Source organism: Acipenser ruthenus, chromosome 21 (genome assembly GCF_902713425.1).
Source record: "Acipenser ruthenus chromosome 21, fAciRut3.2 maternal haplotype, whole genome shotgun sequence".
NCBI lineage: Eukaryota > Metazoa > Chordata > Actinopteri > Acipenseriformes > Acipenseridae > Acipenser > Acipenser ruthenus.
The window spans coordinates 19903335-19927118 of NC_081209.1; the positions used below are offsets into that span (position 1 = coordinate 19903335).

The following is a 23784-nucleotide window of genomic DNA, read 5'->3' on the forward strand; positions in this document are numbered from 1 at the left end:
GGCTTTAGCATGTATTGACAGATTGTTTCTTTGTAAAAAAAAAAAAAAAACATTTGGGTTGGTGTCTAATTTGGGGTTCCCTGAAATATGTTGATACCGATGCAGATGTTAAGGGGTTTCCAGTATTGCCTGCCGTTATGAAGTATATACAAATTATGGGCAATTCTGGTCAAATCCAAGTTTACAGCTACATTTCTTTAAGGGCATATTACTATTTAATATGAACATCATTGTTGATTCTGCCATTGTCTCTCCAGGCACATTTAGAAGTGATTGTAGGGGACCAGGTGAACAAGAAGAAGTACCAGCAGCAGATGACAGTGTTCATCGTGGGATACCAGCAGCTCTGTGGAGAGAGGAAGCACATTCTCTCCCAGCTCAATGAGGTGAGTCATGAAGCAGCTGGACTGGGCAGTGGAATACCAGCAGCTCTGTGGAGAGAGGAAGCACATTCTCTCCCAGCTCAACGAGGTGAGTCATGAAGCAGCTGGACTGGGCAGTGGGATACCAGCAGCTCTGCAGAGAGAGGAAGCACATTCTCTCCCAGCTCAACCAGGTGAGTCATGAAGCAGCTGGACTGGGCAGTGGGATACCAGCAGCTCTGTGGAGAGAGGAAGCACATTCTCTCCCAGCTCAACCAGTTGAGTCATGAAGCAGCTGGACTGGGCAGTGGGATACCAGCAGCTCTGTGGAGAGAGGAAGCACATTCTCTCCCAGCTCAACGAGGTGAGTCATGAAGCAGCTGGACTGGGCAGTGGGATACCAGCAGATCTGTGGAGAGAGGAAGCACATTCTCTCCCAGCTCAACGAGGTGAGTCATGAAGCAGCTGGACTGGGCAGTGGAATACCAGCAGCTCTGTGGAGAGAGGAAGCACATTCTCTCCCAGCTCAACCAGGTGAGTCATGAAGCAGCTGGACTGGGCAGTGGGATACCAGCAGCTCTGCGGAGAGAGGAAACACATTCTCTCCCAGCTCAACGAGGTGAGTCATGAAGCAGCTGGACTGGACAGTGGAATACCAGCAGCTCTGCAGAGAGAGGAAGCACATTCTCTCCCAGCTCAACGAGGTGAGTCATGAAGCAGCTGGACTGGGCAGTGGAATACCAGCAGCTCTGTGGAGAGAGGAAGCACATTCTCTCCCAGCTCAACGAGGTGAGTCATGAAGCAGCTGGACTGGGCAGTGGGATACCAGCAGCTCTGCGGAGAGAGGAAGCACATTCTCTCCCAGCTCAACGAGGTGAGTCATGAAGCAGCTGGACTGGGCAGTGGGATACCAGCAGATTTGTGGAGAGAGGAAGCACATTCTCTCCCAGCTCAACGAGGTGAGTCATGAAGCAGCTGGACTGGGCAGTGGGATACCAGCAGCTCTGCGGAGAGAGGAAGCACATTCTCTCCCAGCTCAACGAGGTGAGTCATGAAGCAGCTGGACTGGGCAGTGGGATACCAGCAGATTTGTGGAGAGAGGAAGCACATTCTCTCCCAGCTCAACGAGGTGAGTCATGAAGCAGCTGGACTGGGCAGTGGAATACCAGCAGCTCTGTGGAGAGAGGAAGCACATTCTCTCCCAGCTCAACGAGGTGAGTCATGAAGCAGCTGGACTGGGCAGTGGAATACTAGCAGATCTGTGGAGAGAGGAAGCACATTCTCTCCCAGCTCAACGAGGTGAGTCATGAAGCAGCTGGACTGGGCAGTGAGATACCAGCAGCTCTGCGGAGAGAGGAAACACATTCTCTCCCAGCTCAACGAGGTGAGTCATGAAGCAGCTGGACTGGGCAGACCTTGTCATGCTGCATTGAAGGCCAAGGGGCTACAGTTCTGGGAAGCTGTCACAAGCACTTCCACCATAAGGATAAGGATATTCATTGAAGCCATCCGAGTGCAAGTCCTTCTTTCTGAAATACTAGAAACGTATTTGAAGTTCCTAACTTTCTGTCCTTGAGATTTATAAAAGCTACACAATATATTTCGAAATACTGAAAGAAACGTAATAAATTCCATGACTTGTGATTCGACTAGAAGACATAGAGAAAGACACCTAGTCAAAAAGTAAGTCACTGAGTTTCTTAAGTTTCTTTTAATGTCTGGCCAGTTCTAATTTAGCACTATTGCGTGTTTAGTAGTTATGGGTGATGCACACATATGTTATCAAAGGGAACTGTCAAGGCGCATTTTGACTCCCATTCTTGGGGGAAATCGGGTTTATAAAACTCCACTTGGCAGGTAGAAATGTGGCTTTAGTGAGTTTAACCCTGACATGAGTCATTTGTTTTCTGGATGGCCAGTGACCGAATGCTCTTGTGTAGTTTTTTATCCAGAATGCTAAGCTGGGGGAGGAGGACAGCATCTCCACCTCTGAAGACATGGACATTGAACTGGACGATGTGGCCATGCAGGTAATGGCCAGCTTCACCCCTCTCAAACCCAGTGCAGTACCAGAAATCATGTTAAAAAGTTTATTTCACAGCTGAGACTTGTAAAGTGTTGTATATCCATGGCACAGGACATGCATGGGATCAGTTTATAAGATACAACCGCTTTAAATGTTAAAACATTATCTTGAGTACCAAGGCTAATTAGTCTATGGTAAAGTGTATCTAATTTGTTTGGTTAAATTCCCAACCCCAAAAAAGTTCTAGTTGTGTAATCCATCAAGGCTTCGTGTGCTTGTTTGACAGGTAAAGGATGCCCTGAGTGCAGCTGAAAGGGCAACTATCAGGCTGGCAGAGATCAGCCAAGAGATCATCAGCTACATGAGCAGCACGGCCATTTCCAACACCCAAAAGAGGTGAGGCTGTCCACTGCACCTGCAAGTTTAGAGCTCTTTTTAGCTCTATTTTTGTAAAATGCCCAGGAGTGCTTGTGCACGACTGACTCTATAGAAATGAAATTGGTTTATTTCGTTAAATATGTAGGGAGATTGGGTTGGGAAATGTTCAACAGCTTAGGAATGATTGAAGGTGATTAGATTTATTTTTTGAAACCACGCTTTCTATGCTAGCAGTTTTACCAAGGCTTTCTAGGCTTTTTTTTTTACTAATAAAACTAAATTAAGATTACATGTTCGAAGTTGCTGCCTTCTCTGGAGTACTGCCAGATTCCAAAGGAATCGCATGATGCAGTAACGTTTCAGCTCTTTAGAAATACTTAAATGATTTCTCTGGAATTAGGAAGCACTCAAAAGGAGGTGGCAACTAGGATTCTACAGGCATGCGGATTAGATCCTGATGCAAAAAATAATTACAATTCAATGATGGAGGAACAGAACTCAGAATCACTCAGACTGATTAAATCTTAATAAAAAGATAAGGAAATGACAAAAAGAAATAGTGAGTGAGGCTGCTCTATATACCTTCCCCTCCTGAGGCATGTTGGAAGGGTTATATTACTGTTTATACAGGAAGTTTATAACTAGTATCACATGCTAGTTTGCACTGTGACCATTGTTTAATCAATTTAATGCTGATATTCATGGTTGTTTATTTTAGGGCAAGCAAGGACTTGTGTGTTTATGAGCTTCAGGCTTTCTACGAATTCGTCACGGGTATTTACCCATTTAACCCTTTCCTTTGTCTTGAATAACAACTGACACTGAAGGGTACAAACAAGCCCAATATTACCTGGAGCTGCTGTCTGTCTGTGAGGGTTGATTAGTTAGCAGAGCAACATGCCTTTATTCCCTCTTAACATAAGTAACATGCTGTGAATTTTCGGGGCCCCCTTTTATTGTGCCAATTGTATTTTGTATTGTGACATTAATTTAGTACAACACTCTAAATACTGCTGCACGTGGTCTGTTTTATGATATAAACCGGATCCTAATAGCCCTTAGAAAATTGAACACATGAAATTTGTATGATAATTTAGTAGTTTTCCCATGGTTAAGTTATGCATTTCCATGTCTTTAAATATGCTTTACCAAACCTCTCTGGGCTTTACGATGCTTACCCATGCTTTACCATGCTTTAACTTTGCTGCATTATACTTTATTGTGCTTTTACTAAGGTCAGCTTTTATAAGGGACCACCTATTTCTCACCTATAAACCAATATTATTATTTCTTCATTTTAATCCAATCAATATTCTGCAACAGCAAAATGCTAAATTCCTATAGACACCACTACAGGCCTTTCTAAAAAACTTGAACTCATTCTCAACACAGTGTGTTAATTATTGATATAGACTGGCACCCAGTGACCACTTCCTGTTTGGTTTCCTGTGGTTACTGTGCTGGACACAGTTGCCTCTCTTTCAGCCTCCTTCTGTGCTGAGCTGAGAGCTTTTGAACAGCCCTTGTAAACATGATGAACTCCTACTGTAGCCAAGTAGCTGTAATAGCAAGGGAAGAATGTTTGTTCAGAGCCTACACCAAGTCAAACAGCATCGTGCACAGTGTCTGTACCAATAAGATAACAGCTTTCGTTTAGATTGAATCTGCCCTGTCCAACATATCAGTGCCCGGTATCAGAGCCAGGACTGCAAAACGCTATGAAGTAGCCTCACAACATCATATAATCATTTCATCAGTCTATTATTTGGTGCAGTGAGAGATGTTGCTGGCTATTGTCATCGAAAAACAAAATCATACTTCCTGTTGCTTGTGTTCCATGACTTACAGGCGCCCTCTTGTGGCTGTTAAATGTACGCATTATAAACTTGTCTTTAATGAGTTTAAGAAGTTTATGTCTGTTTACTTGCATTAAACTAAATGTATCCATGTCCATTTCTTTTTAAAGGAAATCTGCTGACGACAAGTAAGTATTTTTATGCACGAAAAGATGGGTTAGCCTCTGTCATGCCCTTGTATTTAAATCTGTTTTGGGATTTACTGGCTGGCTGAATTCTTGTCCTCATCAATACAGCCTTTATTATAATGTCCCCATGCTTCTCTCATGGTAACATTATGCATGTACCATAGTTTTTGTTTTAATATGTTTTACCATACTTATTTAGGCTTTACAATGCTTTCCCTCTGCTTTATTACCTATGCTTTTATTAAGGTAAACTCTTGTGAAGTGTCCTTTGTCTGTCCCCGCTGTGCAGGTCTCGCAGTAGGCTGGACAAGGCAGTGAACCAGGCCAGAGAGGACATCCTCCAGCTGACTGGCAAACTGCTGCAGACACAGGCAGGTAGGCATCACCACCTGGGGGCGCTGGCGTTCCTCACAACTTCATCGACCCCTAAGGGAGTGCGTTCAGCTCCCTCCTCACACGGGATCAGGGAGTGCATTCAGCTCCCTCACACAGAATCAGGGAGCGCATTCAGCTCCCTCACACAGGATCAGGGAGTGTGTTCAGCTCCCTCACACGGTTTTGTGCTGTTTTATGTTTCAGATCTCGAGTACAAGGATGAGAGACTGAAAGAGCTGTTAAAGCAAAACGAGGCCAAGTTTCTGGAAAGCCAGTATTTCAGATCCCAACTGGAAACCACAAAGGTACCACAGCATTATTTAAAAGGGACATAATTTTTATTTTCCTGATATTTTTGTTTTATTAAAGTCATTGTATAACCTTGAATTTCTTCAGTTGTGAATACAAGGTTAAGATGTAAACATTGGTTCTTATTCACAAAGCTTTTCAATGAAGGAAACATGTCTAACTTTACTAAGCTGAAGAAGACTTTAAAGTGGTTGTAGATTGCAAAATACTTTCAAAAATATTACCTGTCATGCAATTCTATTCGTTCATTCATGAGCCTCAAAGGTGCAGTATCTGAAGAAACATCTGATATTGCCACCATGTATTTTCATTTTAAAAATGGCATCTGGAGCAACAGTAGGTGATAACAAGTTCTCAGTTTGCTTCCCATCTATTCCATCTGTTCCACTTGCACTTTCTAGGTCATTTCATCTGATCAGTGAACAGCAGTTAAGAATAGAGATGTTAACACTTTGAATCTCTGTGTGTCTCTGCTTGTCTCTGTACAGACCACTCTGAGCTGTGTCCAGAAGGAGCTGGGGTTGCAGATATCCATGAGGGAGGCAGAGGTGAGGAGGCAGGCAGCCCGAATAACTGAGCTGGAGAGAGAGGTGCAGGAGAGGGGAGTCAACCAGGGGAGCGGCCAGGAGATCCAGCCAGCAGCCTCACAGGTACTGTACACCCACGAGGAGGCCACCAGCCCTGAGAAAGCAGACCCTATATCGACACCAGGCACAAAGCTACACTCACAGGCTGTTTGATATTCAGCTGTGTGCTGTGCAGGGTGAGTCATACAGTCGGGATCGCAGGTTCGAACCCTGGCTGTGTGCTGTGCAGGGTGAGTCGTACACTCGGGAGCGCAGGTTCGAACCCTGGCTGTGTGCTGTGCAGGGTGAGTCGTACACTCGGGAGCGCAGGTTCGAACCCTGGCTGTGTGCTGTGCAGGGTGAGTCATACAGTCAGGGGAGCGCAGGTTCACATCCTGGCTGTGTGCTGTGCAGGGTGAGTCATACAGTCAGGGGAGCGCAGGTTCGATCCCTGGCTGTGTGCTGTGCAGGGTGAGTCATACAGTCAGGGGAGCGCAGGTTCGAACCCTGGCTGTGTGCTGTGCAGGGTGAGTCATACAGTCAGGGGAGCGCAGGTTCGAACCCTGGCTGTGTGCTGTGCAGGGTGTCATACAGTCAGGGGAGCGCAGGTTCGAACCCTGGCTGTGTGCTGTGCAGGGTGAGTCATACAGTCAGGGGAGCGCAGGTTCGATCCCTGGCTGTGTGCTGTGCAGGGTGAGTCATACAGTCAGGGGAGCGCAGGTTCGATCCCTGGCTGTGTGCTGTGCAGGGTGAGTCGTACAGTCAGCGGAGCGCAGGTTTGAACCATGGCTGTGTGCTGTGCAGGGTGAGTCATACAGTCAGGGGAGCGCAGGTTCGATCCCTGGCTGTGTGCTGTGCAGGGTGAGTCATACAGTCAGGGGAGCGCAGGTTCGATCCCTGGCTGTGTGCTGTGCAGGGTGAGTCATACAGTCAGAGGAGCACAGGTTCGAACCATGGCTGTGTGCTGTGCAGGGTGAGTCGTACAGTCAGAGGAGCGCAGGTTCGATCCCTGGCTGTGTGCTGTGCAGGGTGAGTCGTACAGTCAGAGGAGCGCAGGTTCGAACCATGGCTGTGTGCTGTGCAGGGTGAGTCATACAGTCAGGGGAGCGCAGGTTCACATCCTGGCTGTATAAAGTCAGCAGTCTTCGTTGAGGGAGCGTTGCATTGGCTCTGGCGCTATTGCGGGTTAGGGAGGCTAAATCAGCAGGGACTGTTTCTCCTCATCACGCTACAGCGGACCCTACTGGCCAGGCGCCCTGTGAGACTCCTGCAGTGCTGCTGTTGATTCTAATAACATTTATAAAAGTATGCTGAAAATACTTTGGGGCTAATTGTGTCTAACTGAAAAAAACATCTTCCTCACGAGTATAAACAGCCCTCAACAAGGTCTTCTGCATCTATCCTCTTCGGAGTTGGTTTATTTCCTCATACACTTAACCAGTGCTAAAATAAAATATATTTTATGAAGGACCCATGACGGCTTCCCTTTAGCTGGTTATTGTATTTACACAGGAATGCAAGTGCCCCTCTGTGAAGCTGTAGTTTACCTTGGTTATCCAGGTTTGAACAGCAGGCCGCTGTGTGGTCTCTCCCCAGGACAGTGAGTGTGTTCAGCCTGGGACTAGCGCCTCTGAAGCAGCCGCCATGGAGGAGCCACGGGGGCAGAGAGGAGAGGGGGACCCGGGAGGCAGGGTAGATATCGAGGACCTGAAGGAGAACAGCCAGCTCCGGATTACAGAGCTGCAGCGGGGCAACATGGTGAGTACATACTGCATGAGCGGCATTGGTTTCATTGGTCTGCCTTGACAAGAACAAGAACAAGAACAAACAGCAGAGACACACTCTTCTCATTACTTTATTTACCTTTCAAATGATACAAACTGTGCTTCGGTGTTAACATGATAAATGTAAACCACTGTGCTCTCTGTTTATTGCATCAAGAGGACTACTGAGTGAATCTCTTAACACTCCCCCAGCATCTCTTTATGGACAAACCGGTTGTCAACAGGAAGAGAGAGGAACAAAGCATCTCAGCAACAGTGGCACGGAACCTTTTTAGCTTCAGATGGCTGTCAGAAACATGATTATTGCACATAATTATCAATAATAAATTCAGTACAATGAATAACCAAGACTAAAGACTAATTGTTTCCATTTAGGCCTGCATTAAATCAAAATGATGGCAGCGCCTTGAAAATTATAAAGCATAGCGCCATAAAATTGGATCGTAATGCTGACACTGTATAACGTAGTTCTGGGCTGTGAGCCGCTGTAGTAAAAGACAGGTTTGTTATTAATGAATTCTGTGAGAAGTGTGTGCTATTTCACTGTCTGCTGGCTTGTTTTCCATGTTATTTGTTTGTTTCTGGTGTGGATCAATGTTGCTGAGCTCCAAGAGAAACTGCAGGAGCAGCAGATCAGCCAGCAAGAGGCACAGAGAGGTAAGGAGGCTGGAGCACATGATACAGTATCTCAGTTTAGGACCACCGCTACTCCTTCACTGCAGCTTACTGGACCTGCAGTAGTTCTGATATGCTAGAAAAACAGAGGGTGCCTCTTGAGAGATGAAGTCATACAAGCAAAGGGACATTTTGCAGCTTTTCTTTTCTGTGTATATAAACTAATATCTAAAAAAATTATTTATTTTCAGATTTAAGATGTTGAGGTGAAATTGAGACGTGTGAGGCACTTTCAAAATAGAAATACTGCTTCTGACAATTTTTCATTCAGTCAAATAGTTTTCGAATATGTCAGTATTGTACTAATATATCGACTGGGTTCAGTCGTGTCAGTCGGGGTTGCAACCCCACAGCCCACTCTCCTCCTGTGCTCTTGTTTCAGAGCTGCTGGACACAGAGAGGCGACAGCTGGAGGCAGTGAGGCAGGCCCACGAGGCAGAGCTCCGGCAACTCCGAGACTGGCACAGGGAGCAGAGGAGGCAGCTGCTGGTAAAGACTCCCGAACCCCTGTCCAGAGCCTGTCGCCTGTGCCTTCAGGTCTACACTCCCAGCTCACATTGTGCTGCTTTCTACCTCTCTGTGCAGGGTGCAGAGGGCGTCTCATTTGAGGAGCTGGATTACGAGAGTGACTTCAGCAGCAACGAGGAGTCCCAACACAGCGTCATGGCTGAGCTGGAGTGGGAGCAGGTAGGTCTTCATAGATTTCTTTTACTGCTGAAATAAAATCCTATGCCAGTTTGATGAGGGAGGTTTCCAGATTGCTAACTAAATATCTGGCTACCCCTGATCAGTTAATCACCCCCTCTTGGTTAGTTGGTTGTGTCATTAAGATTATTTGTTGTATTGACTTGAAACTTCTAAGGTATAACAAACAACCATAAATGAAGACTGTTTAGTAATCTTATCGCTGTCTCCGCAAAATATTTTCTTCCACGATTGCTCCTAATATATTCTATTATAATCGAATATCTTTGATTGCTCCAAGACGGCTGAATGAATTTCTTTCAAATTATATTGAGCAATGACCCGTCAAGGTCTACAAGTTGGCTTTTTATTTGGTAGGTGAATCTTTAACATGATATCCTACTGTAGAAGCAGGTTCTTTTAAATGGCATTCTATACACTTCTCAGATCAAATAACAGCACAGATGTGAATTACAAACAAAATACAGCAAACTGCACTATGAGTGTGTTAAATGATCACAAAATATCTCTGTAATGAGTTTTGGTGTATAAAGATTGAGACTGGCAACCATTGTTTCAGTAAAATCAGAAACCTTTATTATATGTTACTTCATCTGAACTTATATCTTTGTCGTTTGTGTAGCAAACATTGTTAGACATGGATCCACAACAGAATGACAACCCAACAAATGAGGGAGCAGAAAATAGTCTTTTACCCGAGTGGTGTGTCCTTCCAGCGGAAGAGACTGGCCAGCCCCCCTCGGAGGGGGGACAGGAGCACCACACTGAGGGGACGGACTATACTGGAGGTGAGGGGCAGTCAGCACTGGAACGCTCTTCTTTAGTCCAGGGCAATGTGTGATTATGCTTTCAATGTACCACACAGTTATGCCCGATTAATCACAATTTTAAAAAGGGAAACAGCCATTTAGAAATGAATTCTCACTTAAGCACGAGAACATTCTTGCAGATTCGCCCTCATTTTGCTGTAGATCAGATGTTCTGTTTTCTAGTGGTGACTCCTGTTTATCCACCACCACACTATGAAGGCACTTCCAAAAGAAACAAAATAAATGACATGACAAACATTTGGACTAGAACACAAAACTCTGATGTTGAATTTATTTAGAATTCTTTAAGTATTTATAGATGACTTTTCACCAAAAAAAAAAAGTTTTATTCAGGACTGTCTTTAGAAAACCCATTTGGAAAATCAAGTTTGTGGTTCAGGAAAATTCTCAACTGTTTTAGAGAGACTTTAGCAGTTTCTATTGGAGTATATTAAACCACTTTAAAAAACAGTGCTTAAAAAAACATTCCTTAAAACATTCCTTAAGGTTTTGCGAATAGGGCCTAATTATTACTCATATTTGCTTTTTTCTTGAAAATATGTTTAATGATAAACATCCATTTATACAAAATGCTCAGCCGAAAACACTTCTCATGTGTTTCCAGGGAGCCCCAGGGTTTCCCCTGATACAGAGGGCACTGCTGTATCCAAGGAACCCAGAGAAGAGGCTGTTTCTGACCAGGCTCTCCAACCAAATAGTCCAGAACCAGCCGCCACTGAGCTTGACCGGAAAAAAGAGGAAGCCAGCTGGGTAAGGGTTAGATTGAAGTGGATCTGTAAGCAACGTCTAGAAAACCTACTGTTTATGTAACATACTCTATTACAGATTAACAATATATCACAATTGACACTAAAGTGTTAGATTCACGCCCCCCTTGACTCTTACTGTTCCTGTGTGCTACATATTGTTGAGCAGATCTTAAACATGTTCAAACCTGATGTTTTCTTTTGACCTTGTAGGGAGCTTTACCTGCTGAAGACCGGAATGCCATGTTTGCAGTTTACAGGAAGGAGGTAAGCTAAGCAGAAGAAAGGCTATTATACTGCAAGGACTGGTTCTTACTTCAGATGCGGAGCAGCCGGGAGAGAAAAAAACTCAACTCTGGTGACCGGTTTCCATTGGATCGTCAGACAGCAACACAACTTTATACCAGCCTTCATGACACTCAGTCCCTTGACTGGATTGGAAACAGCGGAGGTGAAGGCATGTGACCTGAGCTATGCCCGCTGCACCGCCCAGAGAGGCACACATGATCCTGGATGCATAATATCCATTAGATTACAAATCTACATTCAGTTTACCAGCTTGTCACCTGACTTGTAAGCGGGAGCTAAACACTAAAAAATGACATTTGACATGATAAATGTAACCAAATAATATTTATGATAAACAGTGCTGCTGTCAGCTGGGGTGGTATAATTCGGGTTTTTTTTATCTATAAAATAATTGGTGCTGGTTAAATGTTTTTTTTGTTTTTTTTGTCTGTTCCAGGCAACTATCCAGATTGAAGCTCTAGAAGCAGAGTTAGAAAAGCTGAGACAGGACAGCCAACAAAAAACAAAGAAACTGAAGAAGCTCTGGAAAGAATCCAAAACCAAATGGGACACGGTAGGGAAGAGTGGCTTGGTCCGGGTATGAGTTCTCTTCACAGTGTGTTCTTCTTGTTTAGATTCACTATGAGTTATCTTCACAATGTGTTCTTGTTTAGATTCACTATGAGTTATCTTCAGTGTGTTCTTCTTGTTTAGATTCACTATGAGTTATCTTCAGTGTGTTCTTCTTGTTTAGATTCACTATGAGTTCTCTTCACAGTGTGTTCTTGTTTAGATTCACTATGAGTTATCTTCAGTGTGTTCTTGTTTAGATTCACTATGAGTTCTCTTCACAGTGTGTTCTTGTTTAGATTCACTATGAGTTCACAGTCAGGTGAGGGGCATTGATGCTGAATGGGCTAATTTACTATTCAAGTGAAGCAACCGAAGAAACAGCTGCTTGTGATGAATGCTGTTCTCCACAGAGTCTAAGAAAAGCAGCAATCATCCCAAATCCAAGCCGTTGTTTAACTGCAGTCTGGCAGCACTGTAGTTACTCTAGTTTCCACTGTTCTCACAGTTTTTTTTTCAGATTCTTGGTATTGAAATGTTACTGTAATGTATGTGTGTTGAATGATTCCATCTCAGTTACAGAGGTGTCTGCAGACTCTTCTGTTTCAGGGACTAGAGCCTGGTGTTTCATTGCAGGAGAGGCAGGGTCTCTCTGAGTGTGTGCAGCAGGCCAGGGAGAGACAGGCAGTGGCTCAGAGGGATTGTGAAGCTGCCAGGACTGAACTGCAGAGGATGACACAGGTACAGTACACAGTGACAGGCTGCAGTTTGCAACATTATTCAAATAATTTCAACGGCGCTGTGGCATGTATGCTGAGCAGACCAACGCAAAGATGCTGCTTCTGTTCGCAAGGTTTATGGTGTGGTGAAAAACAAATTAATTCAAATAAAGCTGGTGATGAATAAGGAACCAGCACCTCTCAGTGCAAATCTGCAAAGAGGTACAGGCTTTTATTAAGAGGTATATGGTGAAACAGGTCATTGAGTCAGGGGGTCAACAGCATTGACAAGGGAGAATGCAATCGAAGTAACTGTAAATGTACAAATTGTGTGATTTGGATGCTAGCTTCAGAGAATTCCACCCCTATGGTGAACACAGCAGCTCTGACACACTTTGCTAGAGGGCTGGCAATTAGCACTGGGTTAGCAGGTATTTTAGTGAAGGGCTCTGATGTGACAATGTGGACCATTCCGACAAACAGAACATTTTATCTCCCAAATTCCCTGAAGGGGTTGGAACCTGTAATCTTTGAGGAACGGACTTGCATACATGACTGGTATAATATAACCAAACAATTTAAACAGACTGAAGTCAGTGTGGTCCGGGCTGCCTGTGGAAGCCCTTCAGCATATTCAAAGTGTTTGGTTATCATTTCAGTTTCCCCCAGTGCCTCAGTTGTTTCCCTTGATTCCCAGAAGGTATCTGGGGACCAGTCTATCCTCCAGTCTACAGGAGCCCAGATGAAGGAGACCCCGTGCGGGAGAGAGGAGGGGGGAGCTGCTGTAGGTGAGGAGAGGGCAGTCAGAGTCACCTTTGACATTTATTATTATGGTCTAGGCCCAAGGCAGTTTAAAACACTCTACTTGACCTTGGGGTTGATTTGCCCCACCTGTACCCTGATAAGTCACAGCGGGATTTTCTACACTGGAGAATCCCCCTGGATTGCATCAACCACCTATCTGGTTATCCCGGGATTACCACTAAAAATAGGCACAAATGTTCAAATGTAAAAGTAAATGTGGCTTATCCCACATTTATCAAATATAACACCTAAGTCAAACAGACACTGATGAAGATCACGCATTAGCCAAAATGTTCATAGATGTATCTCAGAGTTTATAATTAAGTGTTTCAAGTTATGGATGAAAATGATCCTAGATTTTCTGATTTCAAGGCACTCATGAAACCAAGGTAACTTGACCATAATGGGCTTCCCCTGGAATCTGAAATTATACAATAAAAAAATACAGTAAACAATCCAGTCACTATGAAGCTCCTTCCACTTTTGATGGCTACCATTTGATATTAAAAGAGAACTTTGATTTTGTCGATTAAACTCTTCTTGCTGGAAATGTACTGCCTATCTAACTTCAACAGCTAACTGCTCTCTGCCTTATATACTGTCGATCACATGATACGTGTATAAACCAAACAGTGAAAACCACCTACATGCAACAGAGCACAACAACTGCAAATGTACTTACCAAACATAGCTTTGCAATATTTACAGCAGCTGTGGTCATAATCCCTGGTTGATATGTAAAAATACATTTCTAATTCGAAAATTCCATTTGATAAATCTCATTTCAGGTTGGAAAATGACAGGTGTTACATATAGTTGGGCAATAACATCTGCTGCATTCATCCAAAGTAAAACTATACGACACTAAGTCAAGTAGGCAAAGTTTCTGCTAGTGCCTTCTTTAGTCCAAGACATTTCCATTGATTGATTCATTAGTTCCGCTATGTGTTTTTGTCTGTGCTGGCTGTTGTCTGGTACCCTGCGGTGTTGTTTCAGAGAGGGCTGTGGGTCTGCTGGGGGCCCCTGTCTCTGTTCCTGGCCCAGGTGGTGACTTGAAGGAAGAGGGAGAAGTGGCCACACTGAGCGCAGGATTCAGGAGTATCTACTTCATGGTGACCAGGTTCACAGAGACACTCAAAAACACTCTCTTCAAAGGTAAAACACCTTGCAAATTGGTGGTTTTTCTATTCATCCAAAACACTTTGCATAAGACTCTTAGGGTATAAACAAAGCAGGAAATGGGGCGCCTGAGTGGCTCACCTGGTAAAAGCACGGCCACGTGGTGTGCAGAGTGAGTCATACAGTCAGCGCAGTTCTTCACTGGGGATTCCAGAGGGAGCATGGCATTGGCTCCGGGGCTCCTTTGGGTTAGGGAGGCAGAATTGTCAGGGTCTGTTTCTCCTCATCGTGCTACAGCGGACCTTGTAGACATCTACAGGGCTGGCCTTTGACCTCCAGAGGCCGGTAGCTCACTGACATCCGCTCTCGAGTTCCTGGGTGTAATAGAGGAAATTGGCTTGGTCGTGGGATCGGAGGACGCCCACTGCACCTTCAAATCTCTTGAGCCGTGTGGAGCATTGCTGCAATGAGGGAACATTCTAAATTCAGAAGGAAATCACAGTAAAGTAGTTTGTTAAAAAAATTCAATAAATAAATAAAAATAGCAAGAAACTACTCAATAATGGAACAATTCCTTCCTTATGGCGCCACAATCCTTGCAGCATTTTTTTAGAAATGAACAAATAACAAAATGTATGAAAAATGGGTGCAATTATGTATCGCTAACACTGCACAAAATACCAAAAAACAGAAATAATGTGGATTGCAGTTGTATTTATTTTGTTATAGCTGGTACTTTTTAAAATTTGCTAGAAAGATATCAGTGCTCAAACTGACATGACCACCTACACATGACTTACTAACTTATTATAAATCACAACAACAAAGATCTTACTTGGGAACTGCTAATAAACATTATAATCATTCAAATGATGTATGAACACCTTTTAGGATGGTTTGGGTTATGTGACAGTGAAGCAAAGCATGGTAAAGCTTGATAAACGCATTACATAAACACAGTACAATGGGGGGAAAGTATTCTGCAAATTTCCCTTTTAGAAGTAACATTTCCTTTACCTTAGATATGAATTTGTTTGCTGAAGCTTTGGAGACCCCAGAATTGAGTCTGAGTGCCACAGACCCACTGACAGCAGAACAGCTACAGAGCGCTTTGAGGAGCTCTGACTCACAACTCAACAGCACCATTGCAGGTAAATGAATTAGCAAAGGATCGGGAGACCAGAGAGTTCAGCAATAGCGATGTCTCATCCAATAAGTATCATATTGAGATACTTGATGATAAACTCCCCCTTCTAACCACCCTCTACAGAGCCCACAAGGAGGCCTGCTGCAGACTGTGTGTCAGTATTTCATTAAGAGGGCTGGTTAGGGGTAGGGGTAGGGGAAGGGTTAGGGTTAGTGTTACTGGGTAGTGCAGTGGGGTAACACACACGTCCTACTATTTGAAAGCCTGGGTTTGAATCTAGCATAGTGACATGAATGTGGGGATCTCAACTTATCCCCATTGACTTCACAAAACCACCTGGCAGTCTCTTCACAAAGCAGACAATGGTGCCCTACACCACCCCTGCCCCCCACCTCAGTAATGGTACCACCCACCAACCCCGCCCCCCACCTCAGTAATGGTACCACTGTTTCGCCACTCCTGTAGTTTTCAGCAGAGTGCTTGGAGCTGACAGCTGTCCCTCAACACTGCCAGCAGCTGGGGAGGAAGACACAGGGGAGGCTGCTGGGAAGGTCAAAGGGCAGGATGTGGGGCGAGCCATGTAAGAGCTTTTCTGTGTTTATTGATTCAAATTCTATAAACAGCATACTGTATACCAGATGACATACTAGATACTGTATACTAGATGACATAAAATCCATTGCATAAAATCAATAGTGTTTTGGTATTTCATTTATCAATATCACCAAAACCCAGTATTGAAATACAGCATACATTATTTTTCTCTGTTGCAACATTTTCTTGAATGGAATAGATTTTTTCAGCCAGTTGGTTTGTTGGTTTCAGCCATTCTCAGGTGAAGTCAGTGAAGAGGTGTGTGTTAGTTAACTACAGGAACGATAATAAGGTTGTGAACTCTTGTAGTTTCATACAGATGTAAACATTAACTTCTAACTATAACTTGATTAGGCTAAACTGTGATAAACTTCTGTACATTTTTATATCTTCAGGAAGCAAACAGATGCAATTCAATATTCCTTGAGTAATATAGTCTAGAATATTACGGCTATGGAAACTGTCTGAATATTTGTTGGTACCCTTGGTATTTCAATGTGTTTCTTACACTGGTGTTGTTCTCTGCTCTCACACAGATCCCAGGAACACAAACCCACAGAAAGCCCTCACCTACACAGATTCACTGTAAGTACAACTCCTGGTCTTCTGTTTTAGGATTCATGTTCTGAATGTGGACAGCTATCATTTCTGGGATTGTCCCTAAATTCTTACTGACAGTCTAAGCACTCCTTATGTTCCACAGCCCTGCACTGAGGGAAGCGGCACTGCAGCCCGCTCACCCTTGAAATCGGAGCCAGAGAGCCCCAGTGACCTGCCCCGCCCTGGAGGAATGATCATGTTTACCCGTCTGGACTTGGAACACAACAAACGAGCGCTCAGACACGCCCTGCGCAGAGGGAGGGTGCCTGCCCAGCTCTGTCAGGTACAGTACCACACCCAGTCTGCTTACTATCAGCAAGTCTGCTTCCTAGGTCATTTCACCTCAGCAGTGTCTTTGGGGTCAAAGCAGCTCACTGGCTGCAAAGCATGTCAATCATTAAGGCAAGCAGCTGGTTGGTTAATGGCTGAAATGACTAAGGAAGTGTAAGACTTGGAAACAGACTTGCAGTATTTCGTAAGTTATAACCACTTTAAACAAATAAAATAAACAAGGAATAATCTTCAGCACAAAATAGGGACTCCAGTGATTTATTTATTGGTTTGATTTATTGTTTAGACCAAACCATCATGTTCATGAGTTCCCCTGGAACGATACCAGCTGCAGCCAGCAGCTTGTTACACATCATTTAATAAGTAGATTAGAAAAACATTTGCATTCGTAATTCTTGAATCCCACCCAACACTCAAATATTTTCCAAGCCCTCCTGTAATGTGGGATGATAAGGCTGGCTGGCTGTGTGTGTTCTTGCTCTTGCACACAGAGTGCCCGCAGGGAGATGAGGATGTACTCTGAGCTGCAGAGGCAGCGCCTGGCTAGCCTGGTCAGGCAGTACACAGCCTACCTGGGGATGCTGGAGGCGAGGGAGGTCATGAGGACGAGCAGCAACTCCTCTGCTTGGCACTTCTTACCACGACTGCAGGCTCTACACGTTCAGGTGTGAAACACGATTCTTCTGTATCTTAAAGCATAGAGAGGCACACAAGCCCTGCACCCAGTCCTGGGTTTCAGAACGCTCAATGCTTAGGTTCTGTCTACTGAAATGACCAGGTGCCGGGAATCTGAGCAAGCCCCTGCTAAATCTGTGCTGGATTGAACAGGTCTCCCCAGATTCTGCAGGTTTACTGGAGGTGTTCATGCTGTTAAAATGGATCAGTTGATTTAAAAGGGACCTGATTGCTCTGACTCCTAGGTACTGATCTGTGCAATAATATTCACAGAGGCTGAATCGCCGGAGTCAGCACATGGCTGGACTCTCTGAACACAGGGTCCAGCTGGCTCTGTCCATCACTGACACCCTGGGGAGCATTGAAGAGGAGTCGGGCATCTTCCTCATCAAACCTGTGCTGCTCTGGAAGAAGAGGTAAGACTCTACAGCCGAGTAGGTATTGTGGGTAGGAGATCACCTCCTTGTCCAAGAACAACTATATCTGATCGTAGTTCTTAAACATTATCTCTTACTCTACATTGATGCATTTGCGGAACATTTGATTGGAAAATTTGAATAGAAAGAATGGTTTAACAGTACAAGTAAACCCTTTAGTTGGAGATTGCTGGTGGGTTATTCCAGCTGAACAGGATACATGTGATTAAGAAAGCGATGTTGTGTAAGTCATGCTGTCCACATGGTGAATGTATCTGAAGGGGGTAGAAATGACCAGTCTGATGAATTTCTTAAAAGCATGTATTAAGGGTTTTCTACTCTACAGAGAGACCTCATTGAAACACTCTGGAAGGATTGTCAGCAGGCTCAAGATCTCCATGAAACCTGACCCTCGTCCCACCCTGGCCCTCTCCAGCCAGACCACAGCCTCGCGGACACAGGTACGCAGGGCATCAAGCAGCTCCGTGAGACTCCACTCCTTCAATCCTTCCATTGAGTGTCATCTTCAAAATATTAAAATGGACAGTCATTGTAATACTGTGAAATGACATTACCATTATCAGCTGTAAGTATTTGTACTAGTTCCCAGCCACTTATAAGGCACTGTAGAAGAGTCCATAGAGTATAGACTTTACGGACATATTAGCTTAAGTAGTGATAATAAAAGAAGCCAATACATTCTTTGACACACAGTAATTTGAAAACATTGAGAAAGACTTCTTGCCGAAATGTTTGTCAGAATTTAATAAGTAGTTTTTGGTACTACAACATATTCTAACCATTGAGTGTGTTCATAGTTATGGAAGGCCATATCGGCTTACTGAATTTGAGCGTTCTGTTCAATCCTCTGATTGGTTGCATACGTTAGGCAGCATCCACTACATGAGCCCAACTACAGCCAATCAAATTTTACACAAGCAAATAGGGTACAACACAATCTGCTTTACTTGCTTTAAAATAAAACACCTCCGGTTTTCTCTTGGTTTGGTACAGTATATGCTTTGAGACCCCAAAAAAAGACCCTGTTTTACTGTTTATTTATTTATTTATTTATTTATTTACTTGTGTTTGTTTGCTGTCATTTTCCTGATAGATTTCTGCTGCAAATACATTATTGTTTTACCATTAGATAATGAAGAGTTTATCAGACACCAAAGCAGCCACCACTGGGGCAAATCAAGACCCGGTTTCCACAGTTACCGTGTTGGGAGGGGGAGGCCTCAGAATGTGGAGTGTAAGTGATGCAGAACCAGGGAAACCTGGCACCCAGAAACAAGAAAGGGACGCCCTACCCGCTATGCCCAGACTACTGGAGATGGATGTCAATAAATTTCTTATCAGCCAACATCATGTATGGTGAGTATTATTGTATGGGACAATGATTTTATATATTGAAGTGAAGGTGGCATTCATATGTCCTGTTCACATCTATCCAATGAATTGTGCTAAAGAATGTCCTTCACACCTTCATCAGAATGTGACCAATGGGTTCTACTGGATAAATGACAAAGTGTAAGGCTGTCAGACCGCCTCCATACACCTTCACATTAAGGTTTGATAGACCCAAGTATTAATCCAGAATCAAAATGAATTCCCGTTCCTGTCAGCCAATAACCATATATTGAAATGTTTTCCAGCATGAAGACACCTGAAAGGAGTTTCTTCATGGACCCAGCGTCTGCCAGTCCCAGGCTCAGCTTGAGAAGCTTCCTGCCAGTGGACAGGACGGTGCCCTGCAGTGTGGGCCTGGCAGGGAAGACGCAGGTTTTGAGAGGGAGTGCCAGGATGTGAATGGGTTCTACTGCTTCTCTTCGGTTTTGTCTCAGAGATTTTACACTGGAAAGGACTAAGAGCCGTTTTAAAGAAAGTGCTAAAATAGACAACTTTTCTGAGAGGAATAAAACAATTTGGACAAATCTAGAAAGGAAACAGCTTTGTTACAATAAAGCACTATATTTATGAGTAGGTTCTTGCTGGTTTTATACCGTTGAAATGACTTCAATCCTCTCTGAGTATTTGTCTTTACACCTGCTTTAAAAGAGTCCCCCATGACGATGGTTTTGCACAAGCACATTTGCTGCACTTTTCCAGGCCTGGAAATGACTGGCCTACATTAAAACTACAATTCCACTTCCTAAAATCCAGTTTTGGAAACCATTCAATTCTAGTTTTACCTCAGATTTTATTTCATTTTAAGTGCTTGTCTTCCAAAAACCTGTGGTCACAAAAGTGTGTGTGTGTTTTGTTTTTGTCTAAATGAAGTGTTTTATTTTATTTTATTTTATTTTTATTATTCAATATCCTGCTGAACTGTAAACATTCATATTAAAGCACACAGAAGCCTAAACTACTGTCAGCTTCTTTGGTTGTGTACTTTTTGCTTTATCACCTTGATGTCGGTTTTGTATTTGAAATAAAATGTGTGTGTTTGGATTATTTTGTGTTTGAATTTCTTTTTTAAAGCTGTACTGTAGGTAATTGATGGCGTGTGTATGGAATGAACCAGTAGCAACACCAAGGAAATATTGACCTAAGGCCGGTATTGGTAAACACAAGGTCAATTGCAATCATTTCCAGGGTTATTAGGTGTTGATGCTAGTTTATTAATTTTATGCAACGCAAGTTCACAGTTCCAAGAAAGGACAGATTTTGTGAGTTCAGAATTGTGCGGCTGGGCTGTTGGGTTTCAGGTACATGGATACAATTAACCAGTGTAGCTACATGGTTGAGGGTAGAGTCCCATGCCCAACTTACTTCAAACAATCTGACTCAGTAAACATTAAAGAATGGTCATGTATGCCTTCGGAGGAACATCTCACTCACTCATCACATAAAATCAGTGCCATCCTGCCTGCAGTGGTGACCCTACACTTTCAAGCACTTTCTACTGAATTTGAGAGTTCTGTTCAATCCTCTGATTGGTTGTGTTGTTTGGCAAACCCCACTAGAAGATAACACCTTATTGTACTAATGAGCCTGCACATGCTTCTGATAAAAAGAGAAAGAATTATCAAACCTTTAGACCCTCCAGCAGATAGCTAATCTGTGGTTAAGCAGTTGTTGACTTTAAAGCTTAAACAGCCTTGTTTTGCTCTCCATGACCTCATTTACCTGTTTTCTAAGTGCTGCTGTATAAACTGACTGCATAGTAGCACTTGCACAGAAAGCTACAGCCCACAACCATGAAAGCAACAGTCTGTGTGCTCCTGGCTCTTATAGCGCTCGTTGGAGCTGCCTTGGAGAGCCAGAATGTAAACTGCACAGCGGCAGGCAAGACCATCGTAGGCAAGGAAACAACAGCAGCTTGCGCCCAGCTTCACACAGAGGGCTGCGGACCATTTCCCTTGCAGCTGAAGACAGGTGAGGACGGAGCTGTGACAAAGAGCCATGGACGTGTCTCACTGGTGACTGTGTCCAAAGGGTGTATTCTGTATGTGTGGAGCGGAGCAGAGTTGCGTGCAGGAGGTGCACACACATTCGGGGAAGGTACATTCACAGAAGAGCAGTTGAGCGATGTGTTGAAGGAGCCTGCATTAGCTTACAGTTGCGAGTGCGAGAAAACAGAATCGCTGTCCCGGAAAAAGCGCGCCACTTTTGACGATTTTCAAGAACGCCATGTTATTTCCCCCTCGCCTGTCCCAAATACCAACGAGGGCTGGACTCAACTGATGAGAGAGCGCAGACTCTTTGGGCGCCCAATCAACACCTTCATCCACGGGGAGGTGGATCAGATAAGACAGGCCTTTGACCTTCAGGATCAATCGCTCCAGTATTATAATCACAAGGGGTTGGTTCACTGGAGCAAGTACAAGCTTCCCACCACCAACCTCCGGCTTATTGGGGATGAGTACAGAGTGGCAGTCAAGGCTCGCATGAAGTATGTCGCCGTCTCATTTAGAAATGGTCTGCCTGTCCATTTGGATAAAGCATCTTCAAGACCACCACCAAAGAATATGAACTAGTTTGATTCCTGGGTTTGATATCCACACATATGGATTTATATAGCATTATATAATTATGCAGTGCTTTGCCAAAAAATTCAATTTTACTATTATTATTATTTTATTTTTTTTGTCTCATGTAGAAAATCTTGTGTGACATCCTTTATAATATCTAGTAGATTCTGATACTGGGGTGATACAGTAATCTGAAATGTCTTTATAATATAATACATTCTGATACTGATTATATATAGTCATCTGAAATGTCTTTATAATAGACTCTGGTATTGATGTAATATAGTCACCTGAAATGTTTAATTATATATTATCAAATATATAGTATAAGAAGCTGCACAGCTAAACTGTTTAATCATTTTTATTTAACTAAATAATATAAAGAAATATACCTCTGGTCTTTATTGGCTCAGGAGTTATTACCTTGTAACACACTACAGCAGTGCCATTATACCTTAAACACAACTATGCTAATGAGATTCAATACACATTAACAGTGCATTGTGTTGGGCTGTGTGTTTATCTTTTTTTGCTGTGTTATGTTATATACAAATGTTATTAGAAATTGTAAACAATCTGCAACAACCCTGCTATTATTTTCTTACGGAAGTCTATTATTAATTATTTGTATCATGTTAAACAATATTTGTAATTTCAGTTGAACAATTGGTTTGCGCTTTTAATATTTTAATAAACCAAAATAAAAAAGTAAAGATATAATTTGTTTACTCTTTCTCTCTGTCTCCCTCACACACACACACACACACACACACACACACACACACACACACATATATATATAACAAATGATGCAATGGCAGAATATTTGTTGTAGACAGTATACTTACTTTTAAATCCTAATCTTTTTTTTTTAATTGTTATGCAATGAGTACAAAAGATACAATAATAATAATAATAATAATAATAATAATAATAATAATAATAATAATAATAATAATAATATACTGAATAGTACTCAATACATACAAAATATAATGGGAGCCAGTGGGTGGGCTCTAAAGAATTAAAAGAAAATATTAAACAAGTCACATAGATTAAATGTTTTCAAAGCTTTTTTGTTATGAGAAATTTTAATAACTTTAATGTACTGCTCCATTTCTTTTATAAAAAGTATAAAAAAAAAAAAAGATTTCTGATTAGAAAATTTACATTTGTGAATATGAAATGTACCCATGAAAATAATCAAATTTATTATGTAAAATGCGTTACTCTTTTTTTCCCTTTCTTAATATTATTGCTGATAAAAGCAACCAGATTCTTCCAAAACATTCTGGAGTGTCTACAATTCCAAAATAAGTGCAACATTGTTTCAGTGGAGTCATTACAAAATGAGCAATTAAGATCAATCATGTTTAAGTTTTTTCAAATTGTTCTTAAAAGGATAGCATTAATGTATAATGTTATATTATATTTATTTAATCTTACTGGTTAACAAGTATTTGTTGGGCAAAATCCAAGTTTTTCTCCAGTTTATACCCTCAATAAATCCATCCCAGTAAGCCACAGTATAAGGAATAGATACTAGATCATTTTGAAAAAGAGATCGTATACATTTATTATTATTTGTAGTTTTAGTCAATAAACAATATTTTCCAATAAAAGTTTCGGAAGGGTTCTAGGGAAGGTAAAGGACAAGATAAAGCTTTCAAATCATCCTTCAGTAAAGTGATTACTCCTCTAGGAATCGCGTCGAAAAGAATGGCAAATTCCTCCGTTGTAATAGGTGGATTGGACGTGGATAAGAATTCTGTATAGTTAAGAAGATTGCCATGACAGTTAAATAATTGAGTAACTAATATGATGCCATTGTTAAACCAATTGGG

At 42.7% G+C, this 23784-nt stretch overlaps 2 protein-coding genes across 2 annotated transcripts; both read left to right on the top strand.

Moving 5' to 3' along the window:
* Nucleotides 1-1627: 1627 nt before the first annotated feature.
* LOC117963145 (uncharacterized) lies at nucleotides 1628-7814 on the top strand. Its single transcript, XM_058994948.1, has 8 exons — nucleotides 1628-1661; nucleotides 2303-2392; nucleotides 2675-2784; nucleotides 4733-4750; nucleotides 5040-5125; nucleotides 5330-5430; nucleotides 5923-6084; nucleotides 7597-7814. The coding sequence occupies exons 2-8, from the start codon at nucleotides 2360-2362 to the stop codon at nucleotides 7804-7806; spliced, it is 720 nt and encodes a 239-aa protein (XP_058850931.1). The 5' UTR covers nucleotides 1628-1661; nucleotides 2303-2359; the 3' UTR covers nucleotides 7807-7814.
* Nucleotides 7815-8293: 479 nt separating this feature from the next.
* Nucleotides 8294-20404, top strand: LOC117963200 (uncharacterized). Its single transcript, XM_058994946.1, has 19 exons — nucleotides 8294-8441; nucleotides 8842-8948; nucleotides 9045-9146; nucleotides 9787-9952; nucleotides 10599-10744; nucleotides 10954-11007; nucleotides 11486-11602; nucleotides 12235-12339; nucleotides 13015-13105; nucleotides 14118-14276; nucleotides 15263-15391; nucleotides 15853-15967; nucleotides 16518-16566; nucleotides 16685-16864; nucleotides 17364-17537; nucleotides 17821-17963; nucleotides 18310-18424; nucleotides 19114-19340; nucleotides 19622-20404. Exons 1-19 carry the CDS (start codon nucleotides 8297-8299, stop codon nucleotides 19773-19775), a joined length of 2478 nt encoding a protein of 825 aa, XP_058850929.1. The 5' UTR covers nucleotides 8294-8296; the 3' UTR covers nucleotides 19776-20404.
* The last annotated feature ends 3380 nt before the right edge of the window (nucleotides 20405-23784 follow it).

Coding starts and splice junctions, on each gene's coding strand:
- LOC117963145 (XM_058994948.1), top strand. CDS start 2,360: ATGGACATTGAACTGGACGATGTGGCCATGCAG. Junction 5,431..5,922: donor CCCAACTGGAAACCACAAAG/GTACCACAGCAT, acceptor GTCTCTGTACAG/ACCACTCTGAGCTGTGTCCA. Junction 6,085..7,596: donor TCCAGCCAGCAGCCTCACAG/GTACTGTACACC, acceptor GTCTCTCCCCAG/GACAGTGAGTGTGTTCAGCC.
- LOC117963200 (XM_058994946.1), top strand. CDS start 8,297: ATGAATTCTGTGAGAAGTGTGTGCTATTTCACTGTCTGCTGGCTTGTT. Junction 15,392..15,852: donor ACTCAACAGCACCATTGCAG/GTAAATGAATTA, acceptor CCACTCCTGTAG/TTTTCAGCAGAGTGCTTGGA. Junction 19,341..19,621: donor ATCAGCCAACATCATGTATG/GTGAGTATTATT, acceptor AATGTTTTCCAG/CATGAAGACACCTGAAAGGA.